Source organism: Centrocercus urophasianus, unplaced genomic scaffold (assembly GCF_019232065.1).
Source record: "Centrocercus urophasianus isolate 14NV4802_14NV808 unplaced genomic scaffold, USGS_Curo_1.0 seq_20, whole genome shotgun sequence".
NCBI classification, from domain to species: Eukaryota; Metazoa; Chordata; class Aves; order Galliformes; family Phasianidae; genus Centrocercus; species Centrocercus urophasianus.
Window position 1 is genome coordinate 20,777,510 of NW_024884756.1, and position 13,313 is coordinate 20,790,822.

Below are 13,313 nucleotides of genomic sequence, written 5' to 3' on the forward strand. Positions count from 1 at the left end.
GATTTGTTATAGATGAAGACTAAATGCAGACACATCAGTTGAATTATCCTGTTTTACAGAAGGATAATTGCTAGCAGAATCTGGAATCTTGTTTCTAGGTATTTTAATATTCCTTGAATATGACAAATAAGATCTGCTATACTTGAGCTGCTATACTATTTTTTTCATTAGACTCTCCATGACCTCTCTTAAAATTAGTTCACTGGTTGATTCGTATTCCATAGGGTGCTCATTACTGTTAGTGCACAAAATCCCATGAACATAAAAAATTACCCTAAAAATGGCAATTTCAAGCTTTCATTATAAGGTCTTTTTCACAGTCAGCAGTGTGACTGTGGTTGAAGTTAGTCATGCAGTAAGTAATTAAGAAAATTTACTGTACTATGACTGCATGCATTTCACCATATATTTAAAGAGAAAAAAAGCCTTGTGAGATAAACATTTGAATTTTCTTATGAAGCTTTCTTGTGTTTGTTTTTTTGTTTTTGTTTTTTTTTTCTTGCAGTTGGGAGATGTGTGGGGCATCTACCCATTCTGTACATCACCCAAAAGCCTTACCCTGTCAGACTATTAGCTTTGATGCCTTAGAAGTATCAGAGTGTTACCCCTAACACTTACAGTTAGTAATTCTGCTTTACAGAAGCCAAATAAAGTTAGTTCAATGCAGGGCTGTTTAAATTGTTCCTAGAGACTCTAGAGTGTACAGTTACAGGAGAGCTGCCTTGGTACTGGTTTTATTTTGTAGGCCATTATCTGCCCTCACTGCTCATAGATGTCTGGACTCCTGCAGAGTGCTCCATACAAATATTGCATTCTCTTCATGTACAATAAAGAGAATTAGATGTGGCCACATTTTCATTTCAGTGCTGTGACCAGAAATCAAATAAATCTATGGAATATAATAAATGTTGCATTAACCACTTCTGTAGTCTGTAAAGACTGCAGACATTCCATAAATATGTTGATTAGTAATTAGCACAAAGCAGATGGGAAATCATGCTGTCTCCCCAGCAAATTAATGCAAACTAGTTACAGTATTTATACACTGTTGAGACTACCCTGCTAAAAAGTGTTTTAAATAAATAGCAGAGCTGGAATTATCTTGACATTTCAGTTAAAAATAGGTAATACCAAATATTGAATTTGAAATTAGATTCAAGTTTATGCTGAAAAGAGATCAGGAGTTCTCTATATCCACAAATGATCATTCTTGTGTTTAAATTCTATTTCCTTCTTACAATGTCTTTTAAAGGCATGTGCTTTAAATCTGTATTTTTATTGGCCACCTCTTAAAACTACTGAACTTGCTGTTCCTCACTCCAGATCCTGAATGCAATTAATGAAAGCTTCATTCTGAAAGTGGCTGGTACTTTCCTACCCAATATATCTCAGCTTTTCACATACTTATTCAAAAGATTGGATGATCAAAACAAAATGAATAGCAGTTAATTCAAAAGGCTACGGAATTTGGGCTGTTGATGTCATTTTGAGATGATCTTACAAAAATAGATTACAACTTCCTTCTTTTTTTGCCAAGAGGATTCTACCTCCCATATCAATCCTCAATATAAGCATGCCAGTAATTTACATAGAGAAATATGTCCATATTAATCTATGCCAGCATTTTGAGGTTAAGCTATGACCTTTGCTGGGAAAAAATAAACAGCAAAGATGCTTTTTATGTAGGTATAAATTAAAAAGGTAGTTTTGAAGCTGAGTCTGAGACCTATGATTATTTTACTGTCAAGAATGTGAGAAATACCCCAAAATGTGAGAAATTAGAAGAGGGAATTAAGTAATAAGTTCTATTTTTTTTTTTTTTTAAGCATGTGTCTGGATTTATAATACATTGTTTTTGTAATAAAAGGCTTTCTCAAATGTTATCCTTAACTGGAATAAAACAGTGAGTAAATAGGAAAGTTGGTTTGATATAAACAGCTTTTTGAAAATTAATTGTGATCCAGAGACTAGAAATTCTTACCATGTAAGTACAAATGTCTTTTGTGTCTTCAAAAGAAATATAGATCTCCGTCCTCCAATCAGAATAAACTAGAACACAAGTTTATAAACTGCATGTTATTATACATGGTTATTTCTATCTAACAGGTTATTTCAAAGAGAATGGCCAGAGTGACCCTGAACCCACAGAGGACAACTCCAGATATTATCAATCTATTAAGAAACACTTTGAGGAGAAAAAAAGTGGCTCATCATCATTTGTGTCCTCCATTGAAGATGAGCAAAAACCCCTGTTCTCTGGGGTAGCTGATTACCCATCCATAACAGAGAAAACTACAGAGCTGGACTTTGAAGAAATGATTCATGCAACAGAAGAAATACTTATTGACAAAAGAAGTGACTCTTGCAAAGGTAATATAACTGGTACTTTTTTAAAAGTTTGCTTAGACATCTTTTTTGGTTTGATTATCAAAAATCATTTTCTTAATGATCCTATTATTTACGTAATTGTTACTTTTTTGTTTTCTGAAGAATAAACAATAATATCTATGTTAGATCAAAAATCAGTATTTCAGAAGAGGACTGCTATAGTTTGATGCAATGACAGTGGAAGCAGGTTACAGAACCTCGCAAAGACTATTCCAGGTTTTGTTAACAAATAATCTCCTAACTGAACTGCCTTAGAACAGTCATGTAAACAAAATCTTTGAGATTGTCAACCAGTGCTTGACTTTACTGAGCACCCAAGGATGAAAAGTACCTTCCAATCAAGAGAATATGCCAAGGTTGGGTGACGGTACAAAATCCTACTTAAAAAGAGTTAAATGAATTTAGGAGTTGTTCAGATAATTAGTTCCATTCTCTGCACTCATGATATACAACCAAAATTCAGTGAAAGTAGCTGATAATACCTTGAAGAAATGCTTTCGCATTTTGTTGTATATGTCAACATAGGGTTTAATAACAATCACATTTAAAATTGCATTGAATATGCTAAAATTTTCATTTTCTCATTGATGTGAATGGGAAATAATGAAAAGCCATAGATTAGTGTATTCAGTCTTTCTGAAAGTTTGTTTGTAATTATTTCAGTTTGAAGGGAAGAATTACATACAGTTTAATACTGTCTTCCCCAGCAGTTTGTTTTGAGTCAATTTAATAATTTACTCATTGTTCAAGAAACTTTGAATTTTAGGTTAATTTTAAACTATCCTGATATTAATCAGGCCAAACAATATCTTTTTTCATTTTAAAGATATGAATGTATGAAATCTGGTCTCTTCAGGATAGGGTCATATCAGTATGAACACACAAACTTCATGCATGCGTAATACAATCTGTAAGCTTACCTTTCCGCTACTGATAGCCAAAAACGTGTCCTGGAAGCTATAGCAACATTTTCCAAGGCAACCTAATGCAGATTTTATTTGAGTTAAATTTAGCATGTATAAAGGTTACATATTTTGATTACGATTACATTCTTTTTTTTAGTCTGTTAACTGGCATTTCTGATAATGTGTGTGAAAACTCAAATTCAATAAAATATGATCAGCTTTATGCTTTAGACTGCTATTAATTAGAGGTTGTTTATTTATAACTTGAAAGTAAGTACAGTACCATATTCCATAAGAGATAAGAGTCTTTCTTACAGTGTATGAACTTATTTTATAATTTGAGTGCCAGTTAATTTCCTTTGTCATAAATCAAATGTTTATTTTAATAGGCTATAAATACATATTCTGGGACAAAAACCATTTGTAATTTCCCCAGAATAACACACAGCATTGGAAACTCTGGGATTTTACTGAATGATTTACTGAGTAAAATAGCCAGCAACTTGGTTTTACAGGCCACTAAAAAGCATTGAAATATAAGACCAATATTTTTAGTTTCTATTCTACTGGTTTTACAACATCAGTTATAGCTGCAGCCATAGACGAAAATTTCAACCCTGATTTTTGTCATAAGATTGCTCCCTTTGCTTTGCTGAGAGCTTTCCAGATTCCTTGGACACGGATGTGACATGTGTACCCACTAAATCCAAATTACTTGCTTCTCTGACACTGTTTTCTTCACCTTCTGTTGGCTTACGTGTACTGGGAACCTGAATGTGCATCTGTGTAGCCAAGACAAAATCTTTTCCCTTCCTTCTGCTCAGTGCATAAAATCAGTTATAGGTCATGTCATATGAAATCCAAATACTCTACAGCTCCAGGAAACTTTCTACCACCTGCTAATCAAACAGCACATAATATAATAAGCAGCTACTTCTGATTAAAAAGAGGAGAAAGTCTTCTTCTGCCTGGAGGCATGTAGTGAGAGCTCCCCTTCCTGGCTAAGTCTATTTGAAATATATGACTGAAAAGCAGACTTCTTTTTTTTTCCTTTCTTACTTTCTGTTTGTTTGTTGTTGTTTTCTTCATAGACCAATGCTGCTAAAAGATGTGATTGAAAAGGATTAGCTAATAGCATTTGGACAAGCCTCTCATATGTCACTCACACACTGTTTGTTTATTTGTTTTCCTCTTTTCTTTGAAACATGGCTCTGGTTGCTATTATTTGCTTTGAAAAATTTCCCAAGTGTAAAATGAACATAACCTAAGTTGCATTATCAGCATGCAGTGCCAAAAGAAGTGTTAGGAGAACCCTGAAAAAAACACTCAGGAACTACTGAAGGATTGTGGGATTCACATCCAACAGCTCCTATGACTAAGGCTGACACCTGATAATTGGTCAAGGATTTTCTCCAGCTGTACAATGAAGCAGCTGTCTGAGCACAGTAAGAACATTTAATGTATTCTGTGATTTTTACATAGTTAAATAATTACAAATATTACTCTAATGGGAGATGAAACTTTAACACTTGTTCAGTACAATAGACTTATTTTTTCCTGAACAGGAGGAAATCTCAGCAGAGAGGAGAATCTGAGGAGTCCAAAGCAATTTTTGATAGCATATGACAAAAGATTGATTCAAAGTAATGAAGGCTGAGAATCATAGAATGGCCTGGGTTGAAAAGGACCTTAAAAGTCATCTAGTTTCAACCCCCCTGCTATGTGCAGGATTGCCAACCAGTAGACCAGGCTGCGCAGAGCCACATCCAGCCTGGCCTTGAATCCATCCAGGGATGGGGCATCCACAACCTCCTTGGGCAACTTGTTCCAGTGCATCACTACCCTCTGTGTGGAAAAACTTCCTCCTAATATCTAACCTAAATCCCCCGTCTCAGTTTAAGACCATTCCCCCTTGTCCTATCACTGTCCACAGTTGTAAACAGCTGTTCCCCTTCCTGTTTATATGCTCCCTTCAACTACTGGAAGGCCACAATGAGGTTCCCTGGAACCTTCTCTTCTCCAAGCTAAACAAACCCAGTTCCCTCAACCTTTCCTCACAGGAGAGGTGCTCTAGCCCTAATGAGGATGAGGTGTAAATATGTATAAAAAGCACTGCTCGTCATGAATATGTCACCTGTAGGCTCTGCAGAGCTCACAGCAAGATCTTTATATCAGATAAGGGTAGAATATATATCCCATGATAAGTAATTTGTAACTTTCCACCAGTTTGGTGAAAAGGAAAAACTGCCTGAAACAAAGAATGTAAACTCATTTAAAAATTCACAGAGGTATAAATTAAACAAATTGAAAGAGGATGAAAAAGTAGCTCAAACAGCAAAAAGGAAAGGAGTGCACTTCAGTTATTTTTGAAGTCAGTTGCAGCTGACTTCTTTGACCAAGAAGTATTAGGGACAAAATGGATTGGATTTGTGCAAGCAGGTACAGGCTGGAGCCTGGAATAGTCGTAATCATTTTCTACAGAGGGCTGAATATAAATATAAATATAAAGGACTATACAAGGACTAGGTTTTTATTTACATGCATATAAAATATACAGGTTTAGAAGGGGAATTAAAATGAGCAATCTATCTGAAACTATAGTGAATCCTAATTATGCATTTGAGGATTTTTACCTTGAAGTAAATTTACTGTCTGTACCTCAATCCAAAATGTTACCTATAGGTTGAACAGAAATATATGTGTATATATATTTACGATGAAGCTCACTTTAGTATTTAAGTGATCTTTGACTGACCTATGCAAAATATTTCCTTCTGTTACAAGTCATAGAATATGAAACAAAATAAACTGGCACCCTTCACGCCATAGTACAGCACCAGTCTCTGAAACATGCTTTAGATACCAACGTAAGGGTTGGAGACTTGTGATGCTAAAACTACATTAGTGCAAATCTTTTTCCCTTTGAAAGTAATAACCGATTTAGCTTTGGTTGTTTGGTCTGGTTTGGAGACATTCCAACACACTGTAACGCATGTCAAATGCTGTAAATGCAATGTAGCAAGTTCTCCTTTTACACCAAAAAGATAAACAGTAAATTCACTACAATATAACACTCTAGGGCAAGAAAATAGGTTTTAACCAGGCACAAAGATAGTCAAGTATATAATTTCATACATTTAGTTTAGAGTAAATATGTCTAATCTCAGCTTGAGAAAACTAGGGGTTTGCTGTTAAAAAATAAGTAATGACTTCTATTTCTTTAGTTTTCTTGGCAGAACTCTGATGATATTGACTATATAGAGCTACTTTGTATATGTTCAGCTTAAAATATTAGCATGTTGCTATCCTTATGTTAAAATTTTGTAATTTTTGGATGTCTCCCCTGTTATTTTTCCCTAAACGTTGGTAAGGAATAAATACAGGTCGCACAAATTTTCACCATATCAGGCTGTCTTCTATGGTTTGGAGAATCACTTGTAAATGGGATGTTTGAGTCGTGCCGACTCTCTTTTACAGCTTATGTGTAAATCTATACTTTTCCTGTATTTTATTTTTCCTCAGATATCACTGATAAAAGAAACTGGGAGGAGCAGAACATGAGGGAATACCAAGACTCCCCAAGTCACTCAGCATTACCGCATGTAACATGGGGTATCTGTGATACTGAAAGTGACTACGTATATGGAGAAGTAGAGAATCGATTAGATTTACTTCAAGAACAACTCAACAGGTAAAAACAGAGATATTATAAATATATATATTTGTGATAAGGGTCTACAATTCAACAGATATCAATGATTCTACAGCAGGAATTAACTTGTGCAAGAGATCTCCGAAGGTATTTGTACCTTCAGAAGCTACAAAAAACCTGAGTTGCACATATGAATTCATAGCAGCCTAAGTATCACCTAAATTCAGCCTTCCTGACTCTTGGGAAAAGAAAAAAAAAAAAAACAACTATTCTAGGAATGCTGAGTACAAAATTTATAAATCACTGTCGGAGTAATTATATCACTCACTTCTAGGTACCCACGTTAATCACTCTGAATTGCCTTATAGAAGAGCATTTCTCTTTATTTTTTGAGTGAGAAAATAACATTGTTACCGATAAACTAAGATTTAAATTGTTATGCATGTTATTAAGCTGCTTTATTTTTTAACTCTTCGTGTTTATAAACTCTTTCATGATTTCAAGATTTTGATCTTTTCTGGATCTTCTATGGATGCTATTATAGGCAATATTCTATCTTGCTTATGTCGTATGTGGCTTGCTGGACTAAAAAGCAGGATCACTTTTTTCCTGTCTTTTTCCATGCCTTGGCAAATTAGCATGCTAACCAAATTGTTAAAAGGATTGTTAAGAGGACTGGAAAGCCACTGTACCAGGACTCTGGGCCTAGTGTTATCTCGTTCTCCTCTTTAAGCTCCTGTTCAGGGTGGTTCTGGGCCAAGCACTTAAGGTTCTCTTGTTTGTTTTTGCTTGTGTGGCATGATGGGGCCTGTTTAAATTGTGGAGAAAGGAGGGAGAATTTATATATACAGTAGTGATGAATAAATACAATCAGTTAAACTCTTTGATTAGAAGTAAAGGGGAAAGCTTACAAAGTGCTGACAAAGTAAGAAGGAAGGCATTTTATAGTTAATTCAAAAAAAGAGACAAGTGATGATGCAAGTCCACCAATGCCTAATCCATTATATACACTGAGATATTAAATCTCAAGTTTAGCAGACAGAAGTTCTGTGGATGGTGGCATGTTGCTGCAGTTTTTTCCCTTGTGACACAAGCATCATGCTTGTGTGAGATCAGCATATTTTTAAGTTGCAAACAATCCAAGATTGTTGAACAAGAGGGCAAGTAGAGCATGACTGACTAGCCTCTTGTTTTGTGTTTTTCACTACAAAAGCTGATGCCACAGAACTAACTTCTCCCAATAAATGAAGAAACAGCATCTTAAAAATACTTTGGGCATACTTTTCAGATTAATTTCATGTATGCTTTATAAATAAGTGACACAGATGATGGACAACACTAGAATGAAAGGAAAAAAGGTACCAAGCAACAAAGATTCTGGTGAAAGCAAAAATCTGTCTCCACAGGATCATTTCTGCTTCTGTAGGGAATCCAGGTAGTAAAATTTACAACATTAAAGGCTACTGACAAAGATCTGTTTGCTCTTGTCAGAAGGTGAGTGCAGTACAGAAGGCTGTGTATCCAAAGTGCAGTCTATTGTAGCATGCTTGTATCTTTCCAGCAGCTGAGGAGGCATTATGGGCATTACCTGTTGCTGAGCTTGTCAATCATGGTAAGACCATTTGAAAATCATTTTAGTGCTGCAAAATTGTAAGAATGACATAAGCAGATAAAGTATTTCAAAAGTCATATAAAACTTATGAAAAGGAAAATAAATAGAAAAGAGCTACTGAGTTTGAACATCAGAAATGCTGAAATTACTTATGGGGTCTGAATAAACTTCCACAGTAAAGAAACCTGGTCAGATATTGTTTGTCTGTTTGTTTGTTTGTTTGTTTCTAAACTAATGAACTTGTAAGAATCTTTCATTTCTAACTGTGGAAGTACGCTACTGTGGTATTCTGCTTATTTCAGTGCATTCAATTAGCATTGAGAGTGTCAGAATTAATTGACAGATATATAAAAATGTGTCCTATCCTCAGCCAGTACAAATCAATTTAGTTTTGATGAAGAGAGGAGTTATTCCTGTTAACTTCAACGGAAGATCTGGTCCCTCTATTACTTTCTCTTCCAAGTATAAGAGACAATAATGAACTCATTCTTAATGTTGCAAAAAAAAAAAAAAAAAAAAAAATCAGAATCAAGCTGGCAAGTGTGATCCGTAAAGGAAAGGGAGAGCTAGCATGCTTTGGAAAGGCTCAGTACTCCCTCTTCTGTTCTTTCCTCTTAAGGCATGCTCATGTCACAACAAGAGCTTGCTTTATTAATAAGCTACAAGTTCCTCCTGAATACATCTGTAATCAGTATGTTAAAATACACCCAGTCCTGACCACATGTTCACCGATTTTATTATTTCTCTAGGCTTGAATCCCAGATGACTGCTGATATCCAAACCATACTGCAGCTTCTGCAGAGGCAATCAACACTCATTCCACCTGCCTATAGCATGGTGACTGCAGGTGCAGAGTATCAACAGCCAGCAATCCGGTTTACACAAAAGCTTCATCCTGTAGCATCAATTAAAACAGACAGAAGTTTCAGTCCTTCATCTCAGGTTTGTATGTGTCCAATAAGATTAAAAGAGCCTTTTTAATCTTGTTAGTTTACTGGAGGAGGAAAATCACAACAATCTAGGTTCTTGTTCAGCCGTTAAAGAATATGAAATTATTATTTTGATCTCTGCATTGGACTTTTGATGCTGTAATTTCAGAAACCACATTTTCTGTGAGAGTTTAAGACATTTATACAATGATCTTATAATCAGATCAATTAATGATCATGTACATCACCAAAATTAGCAGAAAATAAGTATTAGACACAAGAGCAAGCCATCGGAAGCATGAGACCTGCCTGCTTGGGTGTATCTGCCATAGGTCCTGCTCTTGAAGTCCTCAGAAACACGATAACTGAACAGGATGGTCATAAATATGTGGAGGTAAGAGGGGACAAAAACCATGTTTAGTCCCTTGCCACTGACAGAAATCTGCTCATACAGAGCTGCCACATACCTACATTTTCCAATATATGTTTTCCACTCCAGTTCTGTTCAGGCAGTATTTCATTTTCCAAATTTGTTTGCAATTTCTCGAACTTAACAGTTTGGACAGATGTGGCAAGTTATTTCCTGACAAGCTGCAGCAAACAATCAGTAAATACACTGTTCTTAGATGTATCAAATTCCTCACACATATGTTGAAGCACATACAGGCACAGTAAGCTCAACATGTCCAGAAAGCATCAGTTTACATGCATAAGGACTGTTAGGACAGGACACATGCAGCACTTTTCAGAAGTGTTTGCCCACTATGCCAGCTTCTGCCCAAAACATATACATACCTTTGTCAGAACAGAAATACAGCAAGTCCGCATTAAAGCATCAGCAGGCACACTGCACAGTTTGAATGGATTCAGAGTATAAAAGTGAAGAACTGAGGCCTGAGACTGGAATCAAAATGGTTTTAATGTTTGGACTGAAGCAATTCCAGAAGTATGTTTTAAAACCAGGAATTCAAGAATACTGAAATCCATCCTCTTAGATTGGGTCTCAAGAATATTCAGACCTTGAGAAACAACAATATATGTGTATCTTGCTGTCATGTGAACACATCTGGGGGGGGACGACAAGATTCCTGCACTTCTACAATTGACCAACAGAACTGCATTCAATTATATTAAATCAAGTGCTGTACCACATAAAAATACTTCAGCTCGCTGTTTTACTGTCAAATATGGTTTTCCAGCAACAGTCTGTGCTAATTTTGAGGAGAAACAAGAACCTAGAAGAGATTGATAAAATTATTGTCATCTTGTTTCTTCTCCTTTCCAGTGTCCTGAATTTCTAGACCTTGAAAAATCGAAACTTAAATCCAAAGAATCTCTCTCCAGTGGAGTACATCTTAACACAGCCTCAGAAGACAACCTGGCTTCCTTTTTAGATCAAGAACATGACCGCTCTGCAGAGTGTCCCCCACAGCATCTTAAACCTTATCTCCCGTCAATTAGGCACCCTTCCTTGCCAGAATGTTCAGTAAGCACTGTAGGAATCTTGAGTCTTCACAGGCATGTTTCTGATCCTGGTCTTCCTGGGAAATAATACTTTTATACTATAATTTCACATAAAAAATGTAAGTGCTTTTAATGGCTGTTTTTCCTTTTTTGTATTTAAATCCTCTATACTTGACTCAGGGGCTACAAGGAATATATATGCAAAAGTACTGTATATTTTCCTAAATCTGAAGCTTGTAAGCTAAAGTTGAGCAGTTCTGATGTAAATATATACGTACACACACACACTAACTGTATGTTCCAAATGTAAAACTGCCAGCATTCTGAAGGCACCTTATATTTTTATTTTTTATTAAGTAACATGCATGTTCTGAGATTACAGTTTATGTTGCATGGAGACAACCATTTACTGCTGTCATGAAAACAGTATTTTATTGTGGATATGTCTTCAGAGCAAATAGGAAACCAATAACAATAATTTACACAGGAAAAAAACCTCCTACCTGACCAACCTAAACTCCAAGTAAAAACTTTTAGCTCACTTCTGAAAATTTGGGTTGACTTTCTTGTAGTGAGCTTTTCGCAATAAATGGTAATGATTCTGCACCTAGAAAAAGAATAAGGTAACCAAGTCTTCTGGGTTCGAAACAATTAGGACTTAGAAAGCAGCCTCCTTCCAAAGCAGCTGAAGCAGGGCAGACTTTAATAGTTAGAAAAACTGCCACATGCTGGAAAGTATCATCACAGATCGCATCACAAAGCTACATTAATTGAAAAGTTTGTTTCCAGTACTACTTCATTTTATTTTATTCACATCATAGAACTTAACTGTCATGAGCAGGCAGGTACTCATCATCTGTCACTCAAACATAATCAAATGCAATAAATCTGATTTCTATATAATACAGAAGACTGTGTTCCTTTTGTTCAATGCAAGTTATGAACAACCTGTAAAATTAAAAATTCGTTACAAACTTTTGTTTTACAATTATTAGGATGGTTGTTTTCAGTTCTCTCTTTTTAATGCCTGGCCCATCCACAATGCTCCCAGATAGAGTACATACGTATGTGGACACGCGTACCACACACACATTCCCATAGGTGTGCATATGTGTAAATGATATATGTACATATGTGTGTATGTGTGTGTATGTTTATATACACATACATGCAAGTGTGTGTATATACCTACACTTACATGTAGGAGTATAGAGTTATATATATATATATATATGTATATATGTAAGATCACTTTGAGGAACAATTGTAAACTTTCTTATTACAAAAGAAGTAAGCTTAGCTTGTGTCTAAAGCTGACTACACTAGAATAAAATGATTTAAGGTCCATAGGCTTTAAATACAGTATGTACTGTATGTGCATAATGCTTTGTGAATACTTAGATTTAATTTTATTAAAATATTATTCTGCTTCAAATGTTGTGTTTATTTTAGAAGGAAATGGCCTTTTTATTACTGTTTTAAAATATTTTAAAATGTTCACATGATTTTCTAATTTGAAAGATTTAATGTGAAATCTCTCTAGGAAGAGAATTGATTACAAAACGTGTGTAACCCAGTTGGTGGGTAACCACTGAAATTTTTACTAAAAATCCCTTTGCTCTAAACCAGTGTGCAGAGTAATGCAGTAGAGGTTATCCTTCAAATTAACAGGTACATACATTAGGAGTCAGCTCAGAATAATACATAGCACCTTTAGTCATACACAGCAAGTAGGTAAACATAAGAAGGCTGAATCTTCTCTCATTTAAGATTTGTGGGAGTGTTGAATTACTGAGCAAGGCTCTTCTTCATCTCTGTATGTAAAGATACAAAAATGAATTAACTCAATACCTTTGTAAATTAGGAAAATGCAGCCTCTTTCATATACAGTCAAGTTTTCTTCTGCCTCATGATACTGCTGACTGTTGAAAGGTTCAAATCATTCAACACTCTGCTCTTACCTCTACCACAACAATTAGAGTTCTTACTGCATAGTGCCTTGTAGGATTGGATCCCAGGTGACAGCATCATTGAGCCAGTTGGAATGTTTGCCTCCACATACGCCACTGAAACAGCACTGCTGAATAACAAAGTGAAATAGTTTCTGGGTTTTGTTGTTTTTATTCCTCAGTGTCAAGCATTAACAAATTCTTCTCTAAGTTTAGTAACTATTACTAGTATCTGTTACAAAGAAGAAATTAGCATTTTCTAAAAAATTATTTGTGGTTATACTACATTTAAAAGAAACCAGTAAAAATTAAAAATAAAATTAATGAAAAGAAGTATAATATATGACCACTAATTTACAAAACATGTTTTGCTCACTTTCATGACCTTGAATTTTATATTTGTGCCAAGACACC

General features: G+C 35.3%; 1 protein-coding gene across 1 annotated transcript in view; it reads left to right on the top strand.

The window, feature by feature from the left end:
- KCNH7 (potassium voltage-gated channel subfamily H member 7) overlaps window positions 1–11,081 on the top strand; it is a 209,223-nt gene extending 198,142 nt beyond the window's left edge. The window contains exons 13-16 of the mRNA XM_042822631.1: window positions 2,119–2,370; window positions 6,816–6,984; window positions 9,307–9,499; window positions 10,772–11,081. Coding sequence (XP_042678565.1) covers window positions 2,119–2,370; window positions 6,816–6,984; window positions 9,307–9,499; window positions 10,772–11,038 — 881 coding nt within the window. The 3' untranslated portion in view covers window positions 11,039–11,081. The remainder of the gene's footprint in view (window positions 1–2,118; window positions 2,371–6,815; window positions 6,985–9,306; window positions 9,500–10,771) is intronic.
- Window positions 11,082–13,313: the final 2,232 nt, after the last annotated feature.